A 27,166-nucleotide genomic window follows, 5' to 3' on the forward strand; every position below is an offset into this window, starting at 1 on the left:
ACAATTGATGTAGGCAAATATAGTCATTTGTTTGAGAAGTTGAAAATATACTGCATTTCTATTTGAAAAAAATACCTGCCAGGTATATATATTTTTTTATTATACTGGTGCTAGCTCAGAGCTTCAAAATATGGCATCAATTAATAATGCCAGTCATGATCAATGATTTATGGTGATACATTTTTTGTCAAAAATAAACCTTCATGTTATGCTATGGACGAAACTAACCAGCGGGTGGCAGTGTACTTCATGGGCCTTTAAGGGTGTGGTTCTCCTCCAAACCAACAGAGGGAAGATTTTTTTAAACACAGACAAAGTCTGATTCATAGGGTTATAAAAAGGTCACCGTACAGTGCTTCAAAATGACAACATTGCGGGCTTTCACGTGCGACGATTTGTTTAAATTCAACAATATGTACGTGTATTTAACATTTTTTCACAATTACTAAATTGATATTACGGAGCAGGGGTTGATGTTACATTGGCAGGACGTTTCGTTTTAATACATATCTTGTACATTTTTATAGTCTAACTTGCTATTGGGCTAGCGTTAGCTAGCATCTGGCCAGAATAGATAGTGCAAACAGTATAGAAATATTCGTGTAGGTCACCGAAATTATACATACAGTACATACAATAAATACAAAAACTATCAAGTGAAAATGGCAAAGCTAAGATCTTTCTTTTTCTCTTCCCAGAAACTTGGATCCATTCACAGAAACGGTATCCTTTCAGAATTGATGACTATCTGCTTTTCTGCAGGGTTTTGGATAGACTTCATCCTGATCCCAACATGTCTGATGTCAGCTCATGTGAATAACTTTAGCCAGTGTCCAGTACTCTGGCATTCTTTATGCACTAGTGTAGTGATAAGTTTGCCTTAACCTTCCATTCCAGTATGGGATTCCATTTTACCTACAGTACCTAGCCCACTGGCCAGAGTACTTCATTGTTGCAGAGGCACCTGGTGGGGAATTAATGGGATACAGTAAGTACCAGTAGGCCTATATGTAGTCATGATACAGACAGACATACGTTTCCCAAATCATAGTATTCAATATCATATTTGTTGACCATTGCTGGAAGAAATGCCTGCATGTCTGCAGCCTTTATTAGTCTCACAACACCAAGTTAACCATGGCCAGCTCAACTAATTGCTTGCATAGTTGATAGCAATTTTTTTTTTTTTTATCAACTAAGTGTTTCTGGATATGTAGACATTCCAGCCACTGAGTTATGATGATATTCTCTTGTGAATTTAATTATTTCTTAAATAAAAAAGTAGATAAACCTGTAAGGGTCCAAAGGGGCACCTCAAAACAAAACACAGAGAACTGTACTTTTATATATATCGGTACAAAGCCAAAGTCATGCCTTCCCAGTCCTTGGCACGTTAAAGGTTTAGGATGGTTTAGTGCTGCAGTTAAAGAATGCTGCTGTCTTTTCCAGTCATGGGGAAGGCGGAGGGATCCGTGGCACGAGAAGAGTGGCACGGCCACGTCACAGCTCTGTCGGTGGCCCCAGAGTTCCGGAGACTGGGACTGGCTGCCAAGCTCATGGAAATGTTGGAGGAGATATCGGAAAGGTAACGGACGCGTTCGCCCCCCATACTCTTGAGTCACGCTGGTAAGATTTGTTGGTAAGACTGGTAAGACTGTTGATTGTCTTCTACAGGTACAGTCCTGCACTTTTGTGGTTCATGTTGTTTTAATTTGTAACTTGTATAACTGCATGCTCTTATGGGTCTTCCCTTTTGGCACTTGTTTAGCTTTTTCACAATGTATGCTTCATGTTTTTGGCTACTTGCAATGTTTGGGACAATCTCGTTGTTATGTTCAGTGACTTATGCTCTTTTGTAAAGCTCTCTCTTGGAAGTCGCTTTGGATAAAAGCGTCTGCTAAATGAATAAATGTAAATGTAAGATTTGACACGGGTCGGCTTCTGTACCCTGCCGTCGTTGTGCGGCCTCACACCCTTTGCTGTCCCGTCCATTCAGGAAGGGCGGGTTCTTCGTCGACCTCTTTGTGAGAGTCTCCAATCAAGTGGCGGTCAGCATGTACAAACAGCTAGGCTACAGCGTCTACAGGACCGTAATAGAATACTACTCTGCCAGTAACGGGGAGCCGGATGAAGACGCCTATGGTAAGCGCCGTCCTCTCCCGTCAAAACATTCCTGTTTCTCCATGAGCCTGTGCTAACCCGATGCCCCGCCCCCTTTGCAGATATGAGGAAGGCTTTGTCGAGGGACACGGACAAGAAGTCTATCGTCCCCTTGCCGCACCCCGTCAGACCTGAGGATATAGAATAACGGTAGACTGTGGCTCTCCGACCACCACCGCCTCTCCCTTCACGGTGACGTAGATGATGAACCGAAATGTGAAATATTCCACTATCAGGACCTGTTTTTTGCTAGATATTTTGAATTTCACTGTACATAATGTATGAATCTGTCAAATAGGCCTACATCTTTGCAGAATGTTTTTTATACCGTTGAGTCCGAGAGCCACAGTTGAAATACATCCTCAGTGTGCGGATCTATGAGATGCGATGGAAATGTGCTTCATATTCAATAAACAAACTGTGTGACCTAATGTTGCGTTTGCAGTGTTTCAACTGTGTCATGTCTGCTGTGTGAGGTGCACGCAATGAGACACAAACGTCAGATTTCATTTTGTTGTTTGATGTATTTACAGTTACATGATTCCAACAAATGAAACAAGGGCACGAAACAACACGTGTGAACAACAACCTTGGTTTTGGGATTTTATTAGAAAAGCAATAGAAATGGAACCAAGGACAACATCCCTCCCCAGGATACGGCACCTGCCATACGGTAAAGGAAATGGAAGCGTGCTGAATTCAGTCAGAATCCTTCTTCCTTTTCTTGGGCTGTTTCTTAGCAGCTGCATCATCATCCTCACTCTCACTGCTGCTACTACTGCTGCTCCCACTCCCACTATCACTGCTGCTGCTGCTGCTGCTGCTGCTGCTGCTGCTGCTGCTATCATCTTTGTCATCAAATGAGCCCTTCTGGGGAGGTTTCTCTGGAGCTGGCTTATGATTGGCTGGCTCATAGCTAGGAGACTTGTCTGATGCAGTACCCTCCCCTGATGTCTCTGGCCCCTCCCCTGATCTCTTTGGCCCCTCCCCTGATGTCTCTGGCTGCTTCCCTGATCTCTCTGGCCCCTCCCCTGATCTCTTTGGCCCCTCCCCTGATCTCTCTGGCCCCTCCCCTGATCTCTCTGGCCCCTCCCCTGATCTCTCTGGCTGCTTCCCTGATCTCTCTGGCCCCTCCCCTGATGTCTCTGGCTGCTTCCCTGATGTCTCTGGCCCCTCCCCTGATGTCTCTGGCCCCTCCCCTGATCTCTCTGAGTCCTCCCCTGATCTCTCTGACTCCTCCTCTTCATCTTTCTCCTTCTCTTCTCCTCCCTCTTCCTCCTCCTCCATGTCCTCCTCCTTATCCTCGTCCAAATGCACCTGCTGCTTCTTCCACATCTTGGCCATAGCGAGCAGCTTGAGGTTGGGCTGATTGGCCGAGTCCTCTGGGAAGATGTAGTCATAGTACTCCTCCCAGCCTGCGTCGGACTGACAGAGAGGAAAAAAAAACGTGACCACAAGTGACAGGCCAAACCATGCTTGTGAAACTCGAGCGTGTCTGTCTCCTCCACAGCACCCCGGGCTCCACGCAGCCCTGCCCCCCCGACACTCACCCCGTCCTCGGCGGTCAGCTTTCTCCTCTTCTTCACCTTCTCCGGCAGCAGTTTCATCACCCGCTCCCTGGTGCTGTCGGAGCCAAACTCCTGCTCAAACTCCCTCCAGGACTCCAGCAGCATCAGCCGCTCCTCCTTCTCCTCGCAGCTGCGCAGGCCCTTGTTGGCCTCCTCGAAGATCTGCCGGCACCTCTGCAGCCGGTCGGGGCTGTCGATGGACAGCTCGTACTGGGCGTAGCTGATCCAGACCTGTATTCCCAAAGAGGCGTTGGGAAGGGGGGGGGGGGGATTCGATTATTAGGGGATTATTGGACTTACACTGTCCAGAGACTAAAGTCATGGAAAGCGAGTCTTTTTTGGTGCGTAACTAAGGGAGTTGTGTGGGTGCCGACGGTGCGGTGCGAGGGCGGTTCTCCTGACCTTGACGTGCTGTGTGCGCTGCAGCAGTCTCTTGTACAGCCCTCTGGTGTTGTTGTACTCTTCTTGCTCAATCTCAAAGTCAATGTAGGACTTCCACAGCACCTGCAGGTGGCAGCGTCGAATCATTAGTCATCTTATCGGCGGGGAATTTAGGAACAACACTGGATTGTAAATACCCCCCCCCGCCCCCCCCCCCAACCGATAGCGAGTCAGACCTCCGGCATGTCGAGGCGCGGCTGTCCGATGGCGAGCTCGAAGATGGCGCGGGCCCTCTCCGTGTCGCCCAGGATGGTCTCCAGCTCGGAGAACTTGATCCAGGTGGTGCAGTTCTCCGGGGCAAACTCCAGGTACTTCTCGTACAGCTTCCTGCAGCGGTCGAACTCCCGCAGCTGCAGCTCCAGCTCGATGTAGCCCTTGAACAGTTTGTTCTTGGGGCACTTGCCGATGGCTGCGCCCTGGGCAAAGAGCGAGGGAGACGGGGGGTCGTTAACGCTGAACCGTTTTTGGGGGGAATGCGTTTATTATACGACTGCGATTCTGTTAGAGCTGCGCGCTTCCCGTCTTTGATAATCCGCTGCATTTTAAGATAAGCTATTTTGCCTGTCGCTTTGGATGAAGGCGTCAAGTAAAACAGTAAATGTAACTGTGGGGAAAAAACAACCAGCCACAATGATCTCCGAATAGACAAGACTCTTACCAGGCCTCTTCTGGCTGCCTGCAAGTTCTTCTGACGGATCTCAAACTGGCTGTAAAGGAGCCACATCTTGGCAAAAGTGAACTGAGGAGAAAAAACACAAAATAAGTGTCACGGTAGAACTGAATATCGCATCGATATGAGACACAGTGAGAGAGAGAGCTGGATGTCGACTTCCCTGCCAGTACCTTTTTATGAGGAATGAGATCCAGGCATGCCTTGTACACCTGCCTGGTTCTCTCTGGATCCTGCCAATAAGAAAAAAACAAAACAATCAAAACTCGGCAACTGCATCCATGTTCACAGGTTTATCTGACAAGGGTTCAGACACGGTTCACATCTCAGCGGCCCACCTTGACCTCCAGTTCCTCATACAGCGCGTAGTTTATCCACAGGTAAATGTATCGCCGCCAGTGCCTCTTCTCCTGTATGGGTGGGATGTTGGCGATGGCCCGCTCATACACGTCTCTGGCCGTTTCGGGATCGGCATCGCTTTCCACCAGACGCAGGTAGTCAAACCAAGCGTCGTAGTTGTGTGGATTGGCCTGAGGGGAAGGAAGTCACAAAGAGTGATTGAAAAGAAGAAAAATTATATATATATATATGTATATATATATATTTTTTATAACCCACCAGTGAATACCATTGACCTACAGATGACACTCTCGATAAGATGTAGGTTTTACCTTGACCTCCTCCTCATACTGGAACCTCCTCTTGCTGACGATGACATCCTCGATCCCCCTCCGGTCTCCGTACTTCTTCTCAAACACGGTGTAGCTCTTGAAAAGCTCCTGGGCTTGCTGCTTGGGGATCCGGTCGAGGGCGTACTTGTAGATGACTCGAACCCGCTCGAACTAGAAGGACATAAAAAAAGAAAAGGAAGAAAGTCTTGGAACTGGATTTCGTCTACATTAGGTACAACAACAAAAAAGATGCAGAAGCTTGACGTTCTTTACGAACCTCTTTTTGTTTCTCTTCGAAGCGGGCGAAGGCCACAAAGAGGTTCTCGTCGACGTGCTCCTCTCCGAAGAACTCCACGGACCTCTCAAAAACCTTCCGGCCGTGGGCGACGTAGCCGTGTTTCTCTTCAAAGCGGGCGTACTTTATCCAGTTCTTCACATCGGGATGGACGAGCACAAGTTCACTGGAGTCAAGGAGATTTCAAAGCAAGAAAGCCGACAAGCTATACAGGCACAATGGTAGTCCCTATCCTGATCATAGGCACCGATATCACCATATTTGAATTGCCTGCAAACAGTGACATTTGGGAAATGCCGAGTGAATGTAGGAAGGATATATCTCTCGTAGGTGGACCGGGCCTTCTCCACCTCCTTGTAGCGCAGCTCAAAGTTGATGTAGGAGTGCCAGGCTTGCTCCTCCGGCTCCCACTCCATCCAGCGCTCAAACACCTGCCTGCAACCGGCGATGTTGCCCAGCATCTCCTCCATGTAACTGTACTTGTACCTGAACAACGAAAACGAGAGAAACATGGAGTCGGTCAATACATTTCACACAAGTCCATGTCAGATACACTAAAAGGGGCATACAATTACACACTGTGTAACTAGCAAAGGCTTGCTTTGTTTTTAAAGGGAGTGGTAGGTACGTACCAAAACTGGTTGACACGGGGCAGGATGGTGATGGCTCGGTCCCAGATGTTGCGGGCATGGTTCACCTGTCTGTTCTTCATCTCCATCTCGGCATATTTCAGCCAGAGAGCGATGTTCCGGTGGTCTACATCCAGAGCACGCTCGTATATAGAACGAGCCCTAGAGAAAGAGAGGGAAATGTTCAGGTTTGGCTACAGGTCCAACACCTCTGAAACAAGTGAATCACATTGAAATGACAGGCCTACCTCTGTACTTCTTTCAAGCTTTCTTCCCATTGTGCGTATTTAATCCAGTTGCTGATTACTGTGCGATTCTTTCTGATGTTATCTTCAAATCCCTGCGAGAGACAGATATTGCGTGTTTGAGTAAGTTTTGTGAAGCATGATCTGCGAATATGTCACATATTTTGAGTTAACTTACCTTCCGTTTCTTCAATTTGTAATCATTTAACTCCTCCTCATCTGTGATCTTCTGTTTTGGTGGAGGTGGTAAAAGTTCGAGTTCTCTCTCTTTAGCTTCCCTGAGCAGTTGCTCAGCAGTGATCTGCACTTCAGCGGGGGCTTTATTTTTCACCTGTGTTGAGAGGAAAAACACATCAATATACATGTAAACAATAGGTAGTTGAAAGATTCAAACTGTTTGATTCCACTACACAACTTGCTAACTGCCCACAAAGTTGTTAGCTGGCTACGGCTAACTTTTCCCTGATAATACAAAAATGGATGTTTATAGTGAATGATATGTAGTCGTACTGTCCATGAAAGTCATTACAATTTCAAACACAACAAACTAAGTACAACATAACATAAGGCTGCTCTATTAGCAATCGCGCTTGCAATTCAGAGCCCTACGATGTAGCAAGGAAGTTAGCAAATCAGCTAACGTTATTGTTGCCCAGCTAGCTACTTTGAAGTGTTATACCTTCGCCACTTTCGGTATCCTCTGTTTGCCTGCTGCAGTGGAAGCCATGTTTCTGGCTTACACGATGGATAACAATAAAAATCTGAATAAAGACTTTTCCCAATAAAATACGATACACCCACGTAAAGTTGTGTGCGCTTTCACATGAAAGTGTGTCCCGCCATGACACTACCCAGCATGCATTGCATATTACCTTTGAACCCCGATGCTGTCAGGCATTCTGTTGCTATGGTTACTCCACCATCCTTTTCTAAGTTAGCTTCAGTTAGCAAAGTGTAAAACAGTTTACAGAATATACCGAAAGTGGCACATCAGTTTGCAATTTGCAACGTAAGCACAGTTTACGCTGTTACGCAGATAACATAATGCATATGGCATTGTTTTAAGTAAAAAGCGGTAAGTGACTGCCAGCAAGCTTGTTGTTAGATAGCAGGTTGGCTAACTTGACTACTGGGTTACTTTACTGTACTGCTAACAGAGTACTAGCACAACTTAGTATTATGTTATAATTCGGCATGTTTTATTCGGCATCCTTGAGGGTTTAGGTTGGTTGAGGTGCAGTTTTATGGGCGTATGTGAAGCCCTCAGATACATGCTTGCGTGTAAAAAGTGCTATACAAATACATTTAATTTAATTTGATTTTAACTTTCTTTCTGATTTAGTATACATTCAGACCGATATGAGGACAATAACTTCAGCAGGTGGCAATGTTGAGACTGTGAGCGTCAGACGAACTGAGTCAGCTGATGCACCACAGATCAACAGCCTCATAAGTCCTGCCACTGTGTCAGTGTTTGGAAGGGTCAATGTCATTCATCTACTGTGAGTATTCTGTTAAAGATTACAAAATATTTATATGACTAATTCAAAGCCCACAAATCAAGAGTACACAAATACTAGTAGGTAGGAAGTCAAAGTCTGCTATTTTCAGGGAAAAGGCCAATCTGGCAGTGAGCCTGAACAATGCCATGGGTGAAGTTCTGGCCCATGCTGCTTTCTTGGACTACCCACTCGGTGACATTGTGGATCAAGCCTCCTGGGAGCCACTGATGCATGATCACTTTAAAGCGGAAAAATGCACAGTCAGTATTAGGCGTAACGATGCTGAACTTTGTTGTTCTATTTACCTATACTTGTTTAGAGATGATTTGAACAGTTTTGACGTTCTCCTTTCGGCAGCCTTTGAACACGCTCTTCTTGCATCTCTTTGTGGCTCAGCCAATCTACTCTGTTGGGAGTGCAAAAGAGATAATAAGGTAAAGAGTTCCAGATCCTATGATAACATAACTTGGAATAACTTCGTTCTTCACATAATGTACTTAGCCTGGGTTGGAATCTAGTTTGTGCAACTGATGATACAATATCATTCCAACAGAGCACAATCTTTGTCTGCTTTGATTCCACAGACATTACATCAAATGTGTAATCACAGCCGTCGGTCTTGATACTCAGGATGTGAATTCATTGCAAGGTTTTTCCCCCCTGACAGATTGATATAAACACATGTCATTTCAGAACTGTCTTTAATGCTATCACAGAACTTGAGTACATCTACCTGGTCACTCCAAACAAGGCCCGCATAGGTGAGATGTCTGGTGATATCGGTATACCTTTTCTGTATTAAACTGCTTGTGGGGCATCCAACACAATACTCACTGTATGTTCTCAGAGCCTGCCCTGCTGGAGATATTTGAGCCTATGGAGAGAGTCAGCAATTCCAAGGTCCAGTGCTTGGCGTTTGTGTGCCAAAGACACAACTACTGTCCAAGGCTATATGTCCGGAGAGCAAGGTCGGCACTATCAATTCATCTCACTGACTGTAGCAAAGAGATCTTCCTTTGAATGGATGTATTCTTTAGCTATATATGTTCAAGTTTGATGCGTGATGATCCCCGATGGTGGCACACGGCTGATGGTGGAGTCCCATGTGGCAGGATCGAGGATCATGATGACCTCACACACATCTGCTCAGAGCAGACCAAGGCCCTCACAGGCTCCTACGGACCCTACTTCCTGGCTGAGCTTATTGAGGCGCAGGACGAGGAAAACCACGCAGCCGTCTGTGAGGTCAGTGATGCGAATGGATCGATTTAGGTTTTGTCATGCAAGTCTCTGATGTTGGTTTTTCCAAGTGCTACTTAGTCAACGTTTGCCAAACCGCAGGTTGGAAAAATGTGTGTGTGTGCACTTTGGATAGAGTGTGCCGTTGACTTTTTTCGGACGTTTTCTCCGTTTTTATTTCCTCGTTAGCATCAAACATTGAAATCTGCTGTCAATGTTGGAAGGCTGTTTAAAAATTTATAGCAGTAGTGCAGATGCTTTAGCCCCGTTCACAGAAATCCTGCTGGGATACTTTCCCCCAGGACCTGAAACCTGACAGATCCCCCCACCCCCGCCCCACCCCAACCCCAGCAGCTCAGGCTGACATGTGTTCATGGCAGCATATGGTAGACGGGAGTTGATCGTCTGCCAAGACATGCTCTCACTAAACATATTGTGTCCAGACATCTGTAGCATTTTCGAGGTTTTGTTTCAATGTGTTCTCCGTTCAAAGAACAGACATCGCAACATTGCCCTGGAGGATTCCACCGCCTCTTCCTCTGTGGAAAATCATCAATTATTCCACAAACAGCACTGTGGATTAGAGTTTGGGCGCCCCGGCTCTGCCATTTGCAAACCTTTCATTTTGCAAGGCGAACCTACAGTTGTTCAAGTGAAAGCTGTCAGAGTGCTGCTACATCTCTGTTTTGTGCATTGAAGGGAATAATAATCAGTGACGTGTGTGCTATAAATGCATGTTCTTGTTTTTTTTGTGTGTTTTTTTTTTGTTTGTTTTTTCACAGAGCGAGGGACTGGCCGTTGGTTTCATCAGTGTGAGTGGTGACATCAATTTGAAGCTGTTGAATGAGTGTTTTGAGCTCGGGCCATTTAATGGCCTCTACAAGCCATGCTCAGAAGACCAGCCTGAGCCTGCCCAAGACCCCCCAGAGGAGGGCAGTCACAGTGTGGGGGAATCCAAGCCAGGACACCCACTGGAGCACGCAGAAAAGGTACTGAATGTTTCGAACCAAGGGGATGGACCTGCTGAGAGCTCCAAGCATCACAGTACAGTACCCGTGTCTGTTTATGTATGAAATGCACTGTTCATTGTTTTTGTGTTCGAAAACAAAGAACCCAGTGGAAAATGAAGGTGTGACGGAGGTCCCTTGTGAAATCTCAGAGGTAATTAACTGTCTTCATCTTAAAAGGCTTTATTTGATTTATACTCCTCTTCGTGTTATCAGTCACATTTGTTGTTGTTCAATAAAGTCTCGGATTTCCGGTGATGGTCATGGACCAAGAGACTGTACAGAAACACCAAACGCCTTTTGTGTTCAGCTATTTGTCATCGACAAGAAATTTGAAATGAGGTAAGTTCAGGCCAAAGTCACAAACAGAAAATTACACAACACTTTTAATTACTTGTAGATATTTTTAAGCCCAGAATTCAGTACATTCACATACAGTGAATATGCAAATTGTAATATAGCTTTTTCCACTTTCGGAATGGTTGGAAGTAGCCATTCACATGCTATGGCGTACATCCAGTGTGTATCAGTCATGTGCTGTGTGAAGCAGAGACACTGATTGTTAGTTGGCTCATGCTGAGCCCTTCTCTCTGTCGCCTTGCTGCCCAGCTGTTACAGAATATGGGCCCCAGTCGCTCCCCACCGAGAGTGAGCATGTAATTAATGAGTGTGGTGCTTAAAGTGACAGCAACTTGAAGGAGAGAAGTCAAGCTTTGACCAATGGGCATTGAGCTAAAACGGGCAGATTGCTTGGCCAGTTGTTCCACTTCTGTGATCTCCGTTCTGGCGTCAGAGTCAGGGTTTGGCAAAGGTACGTTTTCACTTCACTTTTTCTTTTCTGATCCCCACTCCCCCTCCTCCCCCCTTTTCCTCCTCCAACAGATCCATGGACTTTCTCCCCAACATATTCAAGCTCTTCCCTGTAAGTAGCGCACATGTTTGTCTGATCTTAGCAACATTGAAAAGGGGCTGATGGTAAGTGCAGCAAATCATCAAGAACTCAAAGTGCAGTTCTGACAGTAATACAGTGCATAGTGCCATGGAACAGTCTTTATGTTTCCAAGACACTGTGCAGCAGCAACATCATAGCTCAGATATCTGGTGAGCTTCTGAGCATGGCTCTTGGATACCCAGCAAACATGTCTACAGTCTATATTTCGACACTCGTCCTCTAAAAGCAAACAATCAAAGGTTATGTGTTGAAAACTGTGCTGAAGCCAGTCTCCTGGTGCCCTCCAGGACAGGGACTTCTGTGTCATCACGGTGCCCAAGCTGGCTCCTGAGTTCCCCCTGCTCCAGAGCTTCCTCAGGGTGGTGCCACGCCACACCAGCAGTCTGCCCCAGGAGCTCTACATCTTCCACCGCTCCGGCCTGCTCAAGTACACCCAGCACCACCACCACCACACCCACCCACCACCACCACCACACCCACCACCACCACACCCACCACCACCACACCCACCACCACCACACCCACCACCACCACACCCATCACCACACCCACCCACCACCACCACCACACCCACCACCACCACCACACCCACCACCACCACCACACCAACCACCACCACACACACCACCACCACCACCACACACACCACCACCACACCCACCACCACCACCACCACCACCACCACACACACCACCACCACCACACCCACCACCACCACCACCACACACACCACCACCACCACACACACCACCACCACCACACACACCACCACCACCACACCCACCACCACCACACCCACCACCACCACCACCACCACACACACCACCACCACACCCACCACCACCACCACCACACCCACCACCACCACCACTACACACACCACCACCACACCCACCACCACCACCACCACACCCACCACCACCACCACCACACACACCACCACCACACCCACCACCACCACCACCACACACACCACCACCACACCCACCACCACCACACACACCACCACCACCACCACCACCACACACACCACCACACACACCACCACACCCACCACCACACCCACCACCTCACCCACCACCACCACACCCACCACCCCCACCATCACACCCTATACGCTTATCTGATTAAAGTTTGTACCCGATCTGGGGCCAGATTCAGATACAACAGCGAAAGCTAGCTGCAGGAAGTCTGCACCTTTTAAGAGATTTGATATGAGGCCAAAACATTCTTCCAGCATCAGACTGTCCAAATAGAATATACATAATTGTTATCTGGTAAACAACAATCTTCTATACGGCATTAGCTCCAAACCAAGCTCAACATCTAACGGGTGCATCTAGGATTTTCTCAAGATCAATAGAAATCGGATTGGAGATCCGAGAGTTTTCTTCTGTTTTGTGTCCGCAGAACCTTCGAGGTGAGGGTGGCCGTGTCTGCTGACAGGCCTTCCATCTGCGCCATGGTGGAGAAGCTCCTTCTTCATGAGTCCCTGCTGAACGACCTGGATGTGTTCTGTCAGGCCCGCAGAGACCCGGTCAGTCACAGGACCCAGGGAACCAGACCACAGCCTTGGAAAATGGACAAATGGGCCATCTACAATGTTGTCTAGAATTTCCAATCAATCACTCAGTCGGAAACAAGGGCTCCAATAGATGATTGCGTTTGTTTTTATAATAGCCAGGGGAAATTCTCAATGAACGAGAGCGATTGCTATCTCGTTAAACATGTTTGATGTTGTGATTGACACCCCAGCTGTCAGCGAGGACACAGATCCAACACGGATAATTACTTTTGAGATGAGGATGGAACCGCGCTCACATAATCACCGAGCTGGCTGGACCCTGTGTTGTGTCCTGAGCCCTAGAGGTTCTCATCCTTGTTTTATCTCCTTCCTCCCCTCTCTCTCGCTCTCGCTCTCTGTCGCTCTCTCTCTCTTTTTACTTTAGGATGGAACTCCCCTCCAGGCGTTTGTGGCCACAGTGCAGGACCAAGTCGTGGGCATCATCATCACCAGAAACGAGGAGGTAGCTCCAGTTTCACTCGCTCCGGCCCACCGTCAAGCGTCGGCCAATGGCTGCCCGACGACGTGCTGACTCAAATCTCCCCCCCACCCCCTGTCCCCCCCACCCCCCCAGGACATAGATTTCATCCGCGCCAACTACGACATCGAGAACTTCATCTACTTCAGCCACCACCGCTACGAGGAGCACGCGCAGCTGGCCCACTTTGCCCTCAGCCCCATCTTCCAGCACTACGCCAAACACTTCCTCAAGGAGGTGCTGCGTCTGGCCCACAAGTCCTGCCTCTACTACCCCATCTACCCCATCTGCCACAGGCAGAAGGTGAGCCGGCGGATCGCCAGACTGAAACATCCAGGCCTTCGCGGGCCCTTCACCCGTGCACCGAGTCTGTAGTATGTGGGCTCAGTCAGAGATATTCATTAGTGACGGGCTTCCTCCTACGGTTAGCTCGGGCCTCTTCGTCTCCCTCTCGGGTTCAGGGCAGCAGGTGCTGTCAGATGTGCCGGCTCCACCTCTTTGGACCCTGATGAGACGTTCCCTCACCGCCGCAGTGGAAGCCTCCACTTCCTCTGCTAATTAACTTTTCGCAAAACATGCACCAGATCGGAGGAGGAGGAGGTGTAAATAGAATAATGGGAGAACCGAACGAGAAGAGAGGGGCCACGTGGCATTCTGGGAAGCGGGTTTGAGAGCGGGAATTTGCCAACCGTGGTCAAGGGGGGGGGGATTTCTGTTCGGTTGGAAATGCACGTCTAGGGATGTACATCGCTTGTGCCAGTCTCCTCACGAGGGCTTATTAGCGACTTAACCTTAGCAGCTGTGACTTGCCACCCCCGCAGCCTCGGATTTGGTCTAGCCCAAAAGGTGAGTTGCCCTCACTTCACCTGATATTGTGCCCTTTTCTTCCCTTCTCCCCAGAACTCCTGCGCCCATTACCTGACCTCTGTCCTGAGCGCCATGGTTCCCGTGCGCCCACGTCGCCAGATTGTTTACCCTCTGGAGGACCTGGGCATCAACGCCCCGTCCAAACAAATCACCAAGGACCAGGTGGGCACGGCAGCAGCTGGTGGAAGGGTCTTGGCATGCCAGAGTTTGCAGATGGGCAAACACTCTGGGTCTCTCGTTTCAAAGAATGAGAGGAAGAGGGAGATTATGCGAGAAACCGGGGACAGGGGAGGGAGATGTGTGTCGTAACTCGGTTAACCACAAGAGGGCACTGCTTTACAGTTGCTGTCGCCCTGGTCAGGTTTCGAGGAGTGGACTGAACTGAATGCTCATGTATTCACACCAGGACAATGCCATTGAGAATGGCTGAATGGTTGAGAATGACAACGCTGGTCCATGCGAACGATCCAATCGAAAGAAGGAAGAAAAAATAAAAAGACAAAAATAACCTGGCTTGAGAAGACGTCCGACGTCAAATAGTGTTACATTTAGCACCCTCAGCGGAAACGGCCCTATGATCGTAATTTGGTGTATTTGGAAACTGTCAATGAACGTTGGAGCCCGTTTTGGGAGCAGGACAACCCCACTCTTCCACATGAGCCCACACAGCCAGTCTCCACCCACGGCCTCGGGCTGTCTTCGAAGGGGGCGGGGTGGAGGAGAGTGGCAGATGGTTCCTCTGACAGATGGTTAGTCATGTTCGCTGCTGCCGGTTAACAGGTAAAGCAGCATCTTTTCATTCATCTCATGTTCAGTGGACTGGACAGTCTCGGGCGTAATAAGCTGCACATTCAGTCTGCTCCTACTCAGTCTGAATGGGTGTATTAGACAACGTGGGCCCAGTGCCGACATTGTGCGTGCGCGTGTCGCTGCTTGGCGATTCGTGAGCCCCTTTTCCGGTACGTGCCGTGGGTCCGAAACCACTGGTTTCTTCCCCCCGCCCCGGTTATGCAACAAGTCCTCTCGCATGTTCGCGCTCGCATCTTCGCTGACGTGTTTTACGTGTCACGTGTCACAAAACCTTGTACACCCCCCTCCCCCGCCCCCCTCGCAGCACACCTGCGCACGACGCTCCACCCCCATCCAGTCGGGTGCTCTGGTAGCACGGCAACCATCCTTTCCAGGCTGCCGCGTAGATAAGAGAAGGGGATGTGCGTGGCAGCTTTGTCCCAGCCTCCTGATGTAAGCCCCGAGGGCCGCAACACTGCTGGCTTAATCAGATTTTAAACACCTGTTCCCTCTCTGTCAATACCAGATCATATTACACAGACACACACACACACAGGACGGTGGCCGCAGCACCGGTGCCATTTGTGTCACGCGTGTCTGCGAGGTTGGGGAAGGCCGCACCTGGCCACATGACGCTGCCTCTTCTGGGCTGGCTGGCGTGTTTCACTGATTCTCATGCTCATTCTCAACAACGAAAAATGGCGTTGGCGGTTACTTGTTTGACGACTTGTAGTTGTTTAGACTTGGTATGTAGCGGTGCAGAAGTCACGGTTCGGTATGCACCTTGGTTTTGGGGTCATGGGTCGGTACGAGTTCAGCAGGGAAAAGCAACAAATTCTAAATGCTTGGTTTCATTTCATATTCAGTACCACAGCCTAAACGTTATCTTAATGTGTTCATGAATGGCTGGTCTACCACACGACTATGAAAATGGCTAACATTTTCCATTTGGGACTTTTCAGATATTTGTCCAATGAGTGCCCCTGTTTTACATTTGGAGTGCTGACAAACTGCCTTTCGCTCTATCTAGCCTGTTGGCTTCGAGCATTTCTCCAACTCTCGGGACTAAACTACAGACAGATGAGGGAAGATTGAACCTGAGATCAACCTCATTATCAGTTTCCATAAAGTAGAAAAGCCTGTGACTAGCGTATGAATTCTCTGTCTGACTGCACGCACCAATCCGTACCACGACGGTTCTGTATGAAAACATGTATTGTTACACCCCTAATGAACGGTTGTGATCCTATTTCCTCATAAGATCAGACTTAGATCTTTTTAGGAGGGGGTAGGCCCCACTGGGGAACTAAAAGGATTGAATTCCACCAACCAGGTTTCTTAATCCCAATGTTCCTAAAGATAGTTGTTCCATGCTGCTATTTTCCATAGTAACTTCCAGTCTAACTGCAGCGTCATGTGAAGAGTAGGGAAATGATGTGGAATACGCAATGTTCTCTGAGTTTATTCAAATGCTGTGTGCCATATTTAATTGGGTCCAAACTCCTAAATGCCTTTTTCCATGTTACGGGTGTGAACGCTGGTGCAAAATTTGGCTAAAAGCTGGCACTCTGTTTTCGAAAGCTAAGTGCCTTAGAGAGATGCCCATCTCTGCACTTCAGACATTTTGTTTGCGATTCAAATACACTCCAAATGGAACTTGCCTGAGCACATTATTCTTAGTGCTTTTAGGAATTTGATAATTGTGTTCAAATGGTGGTATCTGTTCGAGTAGCAAAGTGACTGACGGCTCTGCCTCATTTGTATCACGGAGGCCTTGAAAGACGTCCTATTTGGACGGGGTGAGTCTGACTGTGAATCTCTCATGCTTATCCCATTAGGTTCCATATGCCCTCAACCACATCAACAGGAAGCTAGCCATGGAACCGAAAGTCACCGTCAACGCCAGGATCGTGGTGGTGGGGGCGTCAGACACAGGGCTAGCCTTCCTGGAGGTGCTTGCATTCTGGTAAGGATTCCCTGTCGTACAAGGCAAGAGACGGACATATTGTGTGCTTTTGTGTGTGGTGTGTGTGGCTTTGTGTGTGTGTGTGTGCGTCAGTAAAATAAGACACCACTTTGATAATTATAATCAGGTGAAGTAACATGCAGGTCTTAGAGGAGCAGATTGGGCAGGTTTTGGAGCCGTGATTAGCAGACGTATGAACGGGGGGTTTAGAAGCCAACCCGAAGCAACACGCGCAAAAGCAATACCATTTCCCCCCCGTCCTCATCTCACAACAAGGGACCAGACTTGTGTTGTGTCACTTGAGCTGTTCTCCCAGGAGCCATGCATTATGGGTCAGCATCTGGCCCAGCACTGCAGTTACCTGATTAAGCTCATCAAGGCCTTTGATTATTAATCATCATTGTTGAATTAGAAATCAGAACACGATTCCGAGAAATAGGTCTGTGGACACCTCGGAAAACGTTTCAAGTCCAGATAGCACAGTACCTGTCCTGAGAGTACGTAGCCCTCTTAGAAAGAGTGGGTACTTGTTGTCCTTGTCCCTTTCTCTTATTTCAGGAATCCAATCTCTCGAAATGTCACCAGAGCTTTGGCACAATGCGGAGGCGCTACATGTTTGCATTCAGCCCCCGGCTTTGAGATTAACTGTCCCTCTAAACAATGAAGGAAGTGAGGCCTGCCGATTTGCTGCGAGGCCGATAACTGCCAGGCAACCGGGGGGTCATTGTGTGTGGAAGTGAAAGCGAAGAGCATGCATAACTCAGGGGGGGGGGGGGGGGGGGGGTTGGCAGGCAGGCGCTGGGGCGGGGCAGCGGGCACACAGCTGCCCCGAGGCTGGCATTCAGAAGAGCTGGGCGCTGGCCCTTTAATTAGCCACTCCACTGTTCTCCTGTCAGGGATCTTCTGCAGCGATCTGTGTTTGCTGTCACTAATGAGTTGACTAATGAGGCAGTTAGTGTCCACTAAACTAATGGGGAGAAGGGCGCTGCAGTGGCCGGGTTGAGTAATGGGTCAGCGCTGGCCTGCTGGAGCCCTTTCTTATCAGCACAGCCCAAACGGCTGGCCTCCAGCTTTACCCTGGGTCCTGCAAGGCCAGATCCCCCCTCACCCTTCCTCACACACACACAAACACACACACACAACAGCCCCCTCACATGCACACTACCCTCTCCATTACTTAGTGGGGACAGGGTCAGAGGAGGAAGCAGGACAAACAGATAAAGATGTGTGTGTGTGTGTGTGTGTGTGGAGGGGGTGGTGGAGGGGGGGGGTAGGCTCTCGACGCCTTGGTCAGGGGGCAGGGTCAACATGGCCGTCTGTCACGGCCTGATAACAGCCCCAATCCAGAAGCTGGCAATTTCATCACGTCCAGACACCAATAAGGGGGTCTTAAATGCCTCAGTGCTGTGCCTTAAACCTGCCCTCTGGCTTAGATTAACCAGCAGAGTTTGATTGACAACAGGGATTTATAATTGTACACGTACTAGAAAGTGCACCGTGGATTATGGCTCCAACGCTTAAAAGTATGATCATGAAACGCGAGTCATTCATTCAAAATAAATAAATGTACACTTTGTTGACATCCCCCCCCCCCGCAGTATCCCTGAGTATTCAACAAAGGATATTTGTGGTGGGAGACATCTGCTAACTCCTGTTGGAAACACATCATTCTCCCTGTACACAGGACTCGCTAATCACATTCAGGACATCCATTACCCGGGGGAAGATCAATCACTTTTCTTCCTTAAAAAGGAAGACCTGCAGGTGATCTCAGGCCGTGACGCAACGAGACGGTCTGGTTGACGCACACGTCCTCCTTTTCACCCGGCTTCACAGCTTCTTTTTTTTTCCCTTTTTTGTTGTTGTTGCTTATATCACCAACGGAGACAGATAATGTCCTTTTGGCACTGACAAAAGAGGTCATTTACATCACAAGAGACCCCTTTTTTTTTTTACACTCATGAGAGTAAACATACAAGAGGGACACTACAGGCTGTAGGAGGGGGGGGGGGGGATCTGACAAAGTGTAGGCTTTCATTACGAAGCTTTTAGCAAACTAAAAGGAATGTGCGCAGACCTATGTGGATGCATGCATTCGGTTGCATCTGCACCCCTTCGATTCGGCGTGAATAGCGGCACGGCGAGAAATACACTGGGCTTATTTGCAAGCGCTTTTCTTTTGTGTTCTTCCAGGAATCAGGGGTCCCTAATTTAATTCTCTGGGCCGGATAGAGCAGGAACTAGGAGATAATCATTGGTGGGATACTGTTTTGATCATCGGGTTGTGTGGCACTTGTGTTGAGGTATAAGATCATTTCTCCGAAAATCAATTTCCCCTTTCATAATAACTTTTACTGTATCAGAGAGCACACATCTTGTGGAAATGGCCCTCCACATGCCTGAGACAGGCCCATTTCTGGGCCAAAAATTCCTGTTCGAAGCCGCACAATTTCAATTCTCCTTTCTATTTCATGTGGTATTTGTTTTGCAGTCCACATCTTAGGTTCAACAACATGACTTTGATCTCCACGCATGGATTTCCAGGATCCTACGCGGGAGAACATATGGGTTTTCTGTCCACAAGGTTAGACCCACATTTCTGCATTTGAGTGTTTACGTCGCATGTACAGCTCCATCCAAATCGACCATGACAGTATGTTCTGTAACTTCTATTATTAAGATGATCAGACACACACTCACACGCTGTATACATACACATGGCAGTATATGTTTTTGTATAAGTATACTAGTATTATTACCAGAAATAAATCTACATATACACACAAACAGGATGTTCAGTGGAGCCATTCTAGAACAGGCTCTAGAAAATGTAAAGTACCTACAGCAGGTCCATTGGCATTAAACTGCTGTCTGAACTCCTCCCACAGCCATAGCTACAGTGAGCGCCACCACGCCCAGCTTTCTCTCCGCTCCTGGGTCAACGTGGTGACCGGCCAGATGACAGGGATCGACCGAGCGGCCAATCACGTGCTGCTGTCAGGAGGCAGGAAGGTGCCGTACGACCACCTCCTGCTCTGCACCGGCCAACAGTACCAGGTCAGGACTGGAGCTTAAGCACCGCGGCATCACCCATATTACATTACTTCATTTAGCAAACGCTCTTATCCAGAGCGACTGACAGTAAGTACAGGGACATTCCTCTTGAGGCAGGTAGGGGGCTTCCGATTCCCTAACCGCTCAGCCATCTGACACACGTCACCGTGTGCCATACTTTCCGCCTGGTGTCTTTATAAACACTGTCAGCCTCTAACCCCATCTACTGAGTTTGCTGTCCTATGCTGGAGTAGTCACCGTTAACATTAGTTTATGGGTAAAGCGTCACTTTTGGTCTTTTTGTTGCAAGTAAAAGAAGCCGAAAAACACGGCGTAATATCATGAATGAATGTCTCCCTACAGGTTCCTTGTCCCAGTGGAGTGGATGTAAACCAGCCGACTACAAGCGGCGGGCTCTCAGTCGCGCTCGGCCGCAGATACACAGGGAAGGTTCCCTCCAACCTGTTCACCCTCAACGACCACCGCGACTGTGTGGAGGTGCACCGCTGGCTGCAGGAGAACCTTCCGGATCTGAACGGTACATGGGGGCTTTAGAAGGCAGGCGTCGTGTTGTGCGGGAGAAAACGGGAGGGAATCGTTTGACCTTGAGCGCACACTTCAGTTTGAAGCACATTGTTGTCCCCTACTACCGGCAAGGCACCCATATGCATGATGTATGTAGACCAATCACAAGACGTCTTTGAGCATACTTCACATGTAAATCTTAACATTTCAGAAGGCATTCAGGTAGAAGCCTTATCAGCATGATACCCCCCCCTAACATGAATCTCCTTAACAGTATGTCATTATTCAGCTAATCAACTGTTCAACTACCTATGAATAATGAGGACCTAATTAGTCAATAAGAAGATCTTTCATCCTGTTGCAGCAGGACTGCCTGCTCCATCCATTTACAGGATCATGTCAATTTTTCCGAGAGGCAAGGTTTTCTTCTGCATATGAAAAGGCTAATGTCATTAAGCAAAATTAATCTTTTTTTCTCGGAAGAAATATAAGATGTGCAGTGATCCAGATTAAGCGTATTATATTAACTAATTAGGAGGCCTGCTCATTATGGGGGAAATAATTAGTAAATGCAAATCATAAAAGCTGAGTGCATCACTATTAAAAAAAAGAAAGAACATTGTTTTGAAATGCATTTGCATGTGGTTACCCTCTAGTCTAGAGCTCTAGCCGTGCTAAACAGAAGATGAAGAATGGTATAAGAACGTTCAGATTCTCAGAAAGATGCCAAATTGCAACTATTGCTAAACTCGATCCCTGTTTCAGCACCATGGACAAGGACACCACAGCGCTCTGTCCAGTGAGCTCGCTGCTGAAATATGTTGCTTATTTACTTATAAGTGCGGTACAGTAGACATTTCAAAACCAGTAATAGGATACAGTACAACCACAAATAAAATATTTTGCTGTCAGGGAATTTTATAACTTGAGTACCTGCACTCAGTTTCTCCAGATGTGGACTGTGGCATTCTCCTTTTCAATTTCAAACCTTAATTCAATTTGCGCTCTTAGCTGGAGGTAATCCATGCTGTCTGAATCACACAGGGTTAAGGGTTATTCTTAGCAGACGGACCCTGTGCTTCATGCGTCGAGCGGCGGCCTTCCAATTTCAGATAATTAGCCTAAGAGCAGGAAGCGTGCAGCCTGGAGAAAGAGTAAGGGCACTTCCGACCACACGCATCAAAGGGATAGGTTTTCCGGGGGCTAAACTCATGTAGATTTCCCCTTGTCCGCCTTGTCATCATTATTAGCATGCATCGTCGCGGTTTTCATGATCAAGGCATGCCTTTTAGCACAAAGAGGCTGTGCTGGAGGAATGCGAGGGCCCATTGTTCGCCTCAGCCGCTCTGCTATCCACCAACAAGAGCACTGATCGGGGGGGAGGGTTGTTTAATTGTCTTGCACTCTGTTGCCAAGGGACCTTCTTCAGACAGATAGCATCTGTGGAATAAGAATAGTTTCAAATAGAATCAAAATACAATTTTTTATTTTTTTTGTAGGTGCTTTTTTTTCCCCCCCTCGCTCTCCCTATGCATCACACCACCTATTCGTCTTATGCCGGATGATTCATTAATTTTTTGTCAAATCCCATCCGTAGGCGACGTCGTAGTCTACGGCCACAGCCTCGATGCGTACACCTGCGTGGAAGCCCTTCTCTCCATGAGGATCCCCGGTTCCTGCATCCACCTGGTCCGCCCGCCGTCCGAGGGCTCCTGCTTCGACAGCCCCGCCGTGGGCAAGGCTGTGGGGAAGGCCCTGGAGAAGAGCCAGGTCCACGTGCACGACGGCTGCCTGCTGGCGCAGATGAACGAGGGGCGGGACCCCGAGCCGCTCACCTCGGTGTCGTTCACCGCCGCCGGTGACCCCCTGCTGCTGCGGTGCTCTGTGAGTCGGGGGTTTACGAATGTTGACCTGCGCGTTATTATCTTACTGTCCAAAGTTAAGCCTCGGTTGGGGGACAGAATCAGATCCATGCTTGACATATGGTTGGGTGTAGACAACAACGATAAATCTGGAACTAGGCTGTTAGACAGCTTATCTTCTTTGTCGCGGTGGTATCCAGGAGCTCTGAATGTCAGATATCGAGCTCATCTGTCCCTAATCTGGCCTCTCTGTCGCTGGGTTAGGTGTTCCTGAACCTGTCCTCCAAAGGGGTGGATTACAGCGCCTTCAAGGCCATCAACGATGCCTGTCTGGTGTACGACGGCCACCTGGTCATCGACTCCACCTTCCACACCAACGACTCCAGCATCCGCGCCGCCGGGCCCCTCACCAAGTTTGCCCGGCGCTACCACGCCGACCAGTGGTCCCACTCTAACTTCAGCTCCAGGGAGGTGGGCCAGGAGCTGGCGGCGGCCCTGCTGCCCCTGTTCGACCCCACCCTGGAGCCTGCCACTAACCCTCCGGCCGACCTAGACCGCCTCACCCCCATGTACCAGCAGGCTAAGGTTCAAGGTCCGTTGCTCTCCCCATGTACATTTACATTTAGTCATTTAGCAGACGCTCTTGTGTTGTTAGCAGGCGCTCTTATCCAGAGCGACTTACAGTCAGTACAGGGACATTCCCCCTGAGGCAAGTAGGGTGAAGTGCCTTGCCCAAGAACACGACGTCATTTGGCACGGCCGGGAATCGACCTTCTGATTACTAGCCCGATTCAGAACAGCTGAGCCACCTGACTCCGTAGAGGTCTAGCATGAAGCTACATCCGTGTGTTCGATGTGTCCTGGTCCGGGATCATTCCAAGGCTTTATTTCCAAGGTTTTTTGGTCTAGGATGATTCCGAGGACTTTACGTGTCCTGGTGCAGGATCATTCCTGAGGTTCTGTGTTCTGGTTCAGGAGAATCTCCAGAGATTTCTCTTATCACCTGGTTGATTTGATCAACCAACCACGTGTGGTACATGTGAGGTTAGGATGTGCCGGAACCCTCTCTTCCAGCAGCCCGTGGTCTTATCTAGGAGAATGTGCCCCAGCTCATATTTGTGCTGTATTGTGCAATGGTAGTGGAATCTGTGGACTGCTCACTTATTCCCTTTTTTATTGTGTTTGATGATCAAACCACGGTGAATCATCCCAAAGAGTTATTGTGTGTATTGTTAGTCACAGGGTACACATGGTCATGCCAGGCGAAGCAGGAACAATAAAACCACTTTGCTTTGTCTTTTTTATGATGAAATAACCCTGACCTTTCCATAGATGCTCGTTGAGGGAAAGGAGAAATGCCATATTATCACGAGACATTTCGGTTCATTGCTCTCTTGAAAAGGATTTTTTCCTTTTCAATGTTCAGCAGACCATTTTTATAGACACGGCCAACACGTCAGTAGAACATTAAGTTTGAGTTTATCACCCACCCTCGCAGTGTTTTGGTTATGTTATAAACTCGTTTTTATCTGTAAAATACACTAAGTTCAATGTCATCGTTGGTTTGCTTTTGTATACAACACATTAAGCTTTGAAGGACATTTGTAATTAAGGTTTTGGTTTATCTGTTGTTTACAAAGGTGGAAAGCTCCCAGGAAGATACAATTACCTCCATGTTACCAAACCCCCCCTTCAGCTATCTGCAACAGGGCCGTCAACAGGCCAACCGGTATGGACACAATTTTAAAACTCTTCCTATAGGACCTTTATACTTCCAGTATATTCTTTCGTTAAAAACCAGTCCGCCTTGCCGTGTCCTCAGCAGGGCCGAGAAATCCTGACCGGCCGCACAGAGACAGGGAACTACTTCCTCCTGCGTCTGAACCAGTACGACGTGGTGGAGACCCTCACCTGCCTGTCGCAGAAGCCCATCCCTGTGTCCAACTTCCTGTGTCTCTACGGGAAACACCAGCTGCTGCTGAACCGGCTGTGCTCGCGCTACGACGAGGGCCTGGTTCACGACCTCTACAGGTAGGAAGGCCAGAGCGCAGCATCGCATAGAGAGCTCAGAGAATCTGGGAGGCTTCCAGTGTCACTGTGATATATATGTATATATGCATGTATATACTGTATATATACATCTAGTTGGTGACACGATAGGGCGAGAACAGACAGTGGCTATGTAGGTTTCAGGATATTAGCATGGTTGTATTTTAATGAATGCAAAAAATGTATCCCTAAACATTCATCTCCTATTAAGCTCTGGAGTTGAGCGTGCGGATGACCTTGTTTCAACACGAGTCACCCCCACATATAAGGCCCCTTTGTACCCGGGTATAATCTGTTTATGCAGGTCCCCAATCTGCTTTTCTGGTCTGTGAGAAGACAATGGCTTAGCCACCCTGTGGTGCTCATGAAGCTTTCTAACACTTCTTAAAGCTGGCTTCCTCACTGGGCCATGTCATGGCTGGGGCCGAGGCCACTCGCAACGTTATTGTTGTCGCTGACGTCGGCATCGGGAACCGTTCAAATCATTGATTGAGCGTGCTGCTATGAGGGTGTTGGACGAATGCAGTGTTCAGTCAGCGCTGTCTGTGTGCGTATGTGTGGCTTCAATATCAGTGTCCTCCATGATAAAGTCCTAATGTTGGTCATGTCTCTGTAGCTATTTCAGGGAGAATTGGTGCTTGGCAATATATCACGATCGCTTTACAGACTTTGAACAGGAGATGCGTCAAATCATGGAATCCACAAATGTGAAGGTTAGAATCCCGCTCTTTTCATGTGGACTTTTTTAACTTCCAGAATCAATGAACTGAAGAAAAAAAAAGGCTAAAGTAAATACAAAATAAAGCTTCCTATTAGCTCCTGTCTCTCTTTTATGTCCTGCAGGATAACATGTCAGTTGTTGAGTCCATCCCTCACTTCGTCCAGCGCTTGATGAATAAGAAGCTGGAGGATTCAGAGGACCCAATGCTGATCCTCAAAAAGGTGTTTGCTGAGAGCGGTGGGCTGGCTACTCTGAAGACAAGCACACTCAACTTCCTGAGGTACAACACAAACCATCTGACCATGTACGCCCAGCCTGGATGTCTTTGATGGATCCAAATATACTCTTTTTAATTCAATAAAATCGAGAAATGCTAGCCTGTGTACAAACCTTTTCAAGGACTTTGATTAAAATTTCAATCCTTGGGATTTTCCTAATCACTTTATATAGGTTTGGCTTGAGACTCCCAACCTTCGAAAGAGTTTAGAAAATATACTTTTTTTTACAGACAGTGTAACCTAACTTTATTTCTCTGTTGAATTACACCCACCTGTATAATCAGAGTTACTTGTAGTAGTGACTGAAAGGCTTAGTCTTCTTGGCAGCGTGACTAATAGGACATGGGCTATGGGTCTATAGATGAAAGTGGATTTGGTGAGTATGAAGAGGGGGGGATATTCTACAGCTGTATGCTAATGAGGGCAATATCTCCACTGGCCCTCTTTACTCAGCACACGCCATTGAACAAATATAGCCACACGCGTCTAAACGTATGTGATTGTTCAAACTGTAACTAGGCAAGCTAAAGGTAAGAAGGGTTACTATAATTTGCCCATGTGACAAGCACGTGCATTCGAAATACGAATCCATGACATTGCATCTCGACACTCTTGAATAGTGTTATCCCCCGACTAGAAGTACCGTATTGGCGTTTTTTTCTCCTTCAAACAATTGAAATTACCGTTTCACCCCATAATTACATATTGAAATGCAGGCTATTACTTCATATTTAGCACAACAGAGTTTTATAAACGTGATTACCAAAGGTAATAAATAGCTACTTTAATGGTAAGGTGATTAATCAAAGTGTACTCTACACCCATAGCTTTATGATTATATAGCACCCTCACAGCTATATGGTAATGCGACCCATAATATAGGCCACCATGCAGAATGAAGCGCACATTTGCGAGCCTTTAACATAGGCTACTTGTGGAAAGCTCAACATGCGTCAAACAAGCTTTAGGGTTTTACGTGAGTTAAAAAGACTAAAACTGCTATCGTTTAAACAGTTATAATATGTGACGCGTTTGCAAGACTGGCCCAACTTAAATGGTTTTCACTACCACACTTGGTTTGGAGGCTTCCATTTTTAGTGATTTGCGAAAGCAGCCCGCTGTTGAGCAACATCATTTTATTGAAAGTTGTATTATAACTTTTTCTCTCAATACAAACATGTACTTATATTTGTCCATAAACTTGCTAGACATCTGACATGTGGTTGGCATAACACAGGCATTAGGTCTTGAAGTAGGCTATTAGACAGCTCATCTCATTCCTTATGGTAATATCCAAGAGAAGAGAGATGATTTGACCCGAAGAAATTGGGTTTGAATGTTTTAACTGAAAGATAATCATGGTTTGGCCCATTTGGAGATGGTCTGCTTTGTCCAAAGCACACTGATTACGCACAGCACGCGCCGACAGTATCTCGTGTCCAGATTGCTTTTGGACCACATTTTACCGTGCAATTTCCTTTGCAATCACAAACCGTATGCAGCCTGCAGAAGCCCCGCTATTGTTATGCAAAGCAGGAAGCCCTTTTTTATTATTAATTATGTATGCGTAAAATGACTGATTCGTATGTCCAGAGTTAACTGTCGTATATGTCACAATGGATGCCTACTTTGCC

General features: G+C 47.7%; 3 protein-coding genes across 6 annotated transcripts; 2 read left to right on the forward strand and 1 right to left on the reverse strand.

Moving 5' to 3' along the window:
* Positions 1-302: 302 nt before the first annotated feature.
* On the forward strand, positions 303-2,591 carry naa20 (N-alpha-acetyltransferase 20, NatB catalytic subunit). Its single transcript, XM_084700519.1, has 6 exons — positions 303-415; positions 699-723; positions 898-988; positions 1,450-1,585; positions 1,997-2,142; positions 2,223-2,591. The coding sequence occupies exons 1-6, from the start codon at positions 363-365 to the stop codon at positions 2,306-2,308; spliced, it is 537 nt and encodes a 178-aa protein (XP_084556645.1). The 5' UTR covers positions 303-362; the 3' UTR covers positions 2,309-2,591.
* Positions 2,592-2,750: 159 nt separating this feature from the next.
* crnkl1 (crooked neck pre-mRNA splicing factor 1) lies at positions 2,751-7,530 on the reverse strand. Its single transcript, XM_084700518.1, has 14 exons — positions 7,359-7,530; positions 6,858-7,010; positions 6,683-6,774; positions 6,438-6,596; positions 6,125-6,291; positions 5,788-5,966; positions 5,511-5,681; positions 5,178-5,369; positions 5,013-5,072; positions 4,828-4,908; positions 4,346-4,585; positions 4,131-4,232; positions 3,711-3,959; positions 2,751-3,585 (listed from the first exon to the last, which is right to left on the reverse strand). Exons 1-14 carry the CDS (start codon positions 7,404-7,406, stop codon positions 2,860-2,862), a joined length of 2,619 nt encoding a protein of 872 aa, XP_084556644.1. The 5' UTR covers positions 7,407-7,530; the 3' UTR covers positions 2,751-2,859.
* Positions 7,531-7,566: 36 nt separating this feature from the next.
* cfap61 (cilia and flagella associated protein 61) lies at positions 7,567-25,630 on the forward strand. Of its 4 annotated transcripts, none has more exons than XM_084700769.1 (26): positions 7,567-7,754; positions 8,022-8,181; positions 8,291-8,441; positions 8,539-8,615; positions 8,875-8,942; positions 9,029-9,149; positions 9,294-9,426; positions 10,203-10,409; positions 10,531-10,581; positions 10,669-10,769; positions 11,310-11,349; positions 11,667-11,806; positions 12,790-12,916; positions 13,329-13,406; positions 13,518-13,724; positions 14,322-14,450; positions 16,916-17,043; positions 19,535-19,627; positions 19,932-20,100; positions 20,461-20,635; positions 22,220-22,506; positions 22,749-23,076; positions 24,125-24,213; positions 24,310-24,515; positions 25,150-25,246; positions 25,377-25,630. In XM_084700769.1, exons 2-26 carry the CDS (start codon positions 8,039-8,041, stop codon positions 25,581-25,583), a joined length of 3,552 nt encoding a protein of 1,183 aa, XP_084556895.1. In that variant the 5' UTR covers positions 7,567-7,754; positions 8,022-8,038; the 3' UTR covers positions 25,584-25,630. The 4 variants fall into 4 exon arrangements, with proteins under 4 accessions (XP_084556895.1, XP_084556893.1, XP_084556894.1 ...); XM_084700767.1 differs by having other exon boundaries at positions 7,568-7,754; positions 24,307-24,515; XM_084700768.1 differs by having other exon boundaries at positions 7,571-7,688; positions 24,307-24,515.
* Positions 25,631-27,166: the final 1,536 nt, after the last annotated feature.

Source organism: Hypomesus nipponensis, chromosome 6 (genome assembly GCF_054491055.1).
Source record: "Hypomesus nipponensis isolate SF chromosome 6, ASM5449105v1, whole genome shotgun sequence".
Taxonomy (NCBI): Eukaryota; Metazoa; Chordata; class Actinopteri; order Osmeriformes; family Osmeridae; genus Hypomesus; species Hypomesus nipponensis.

Coding starts and splice junctions, on each gene's coding strand:
- naa20 (XM_084700519.1), top strand. CDS start 363: ATGACAACATTGCGGGCTTTCACGTGCGACGATTTGTTTAAATTCAAC. Junction 416..698: donor TTGTTTAAATTCAACAATAT/GTACGTGTATTT, acceptor TTCTCTTCCCAG/AAACTTGGATCCATTCACAG. Junction 724..897: donor TGGATCCATTCACAGAAACG/GTATCCTTTCAG, acceptor CTTCCATTCCAG/TATGGGATTCCATTTTACCT.
- crnkl1 (XM_084700518.1), bottom strand. CDS start 7,406: ATGGCTTCCACTGCAGCAGGCAAACAGAGGATACCGAAAGTGGCGAAG. Junction 5,967..6,124: donor CCGGTCCACCTACGAGAGAT/ATATCCTTCCTA, acceptor ACTCCAGTGAAC/TTGTGCTCGTCCATCCCGAT. Junction 4,909..5,012: donor ATCTCATTCCTCATAAAAAG/GTACTGGCAGGG, acceptor TTTTCTCCTCAG/TTCACTTTTGCCAAGATGTG.
- cfap61 (XM_084700767.1), top strand. CDS start 8,039: ATGAGGACAATAACTTCAGCAGGTGGCAATGTTGAGACTGTGAGCGTC. Junction 10,582..10,668: donor TCCCTTGTGAAATCTCAGAG/GTAATTAACTGT, acceptor TGTTCAATAAAG/TCTCGGATTTCCGGTGATGG. Junction 17,044..19,534: donor CTGGAGGTGCTTGCATTCTG/GTAAGGATTCCC, acceptor TTTGTTTTGCAG/TCCACATCTTAGGTTCAACA.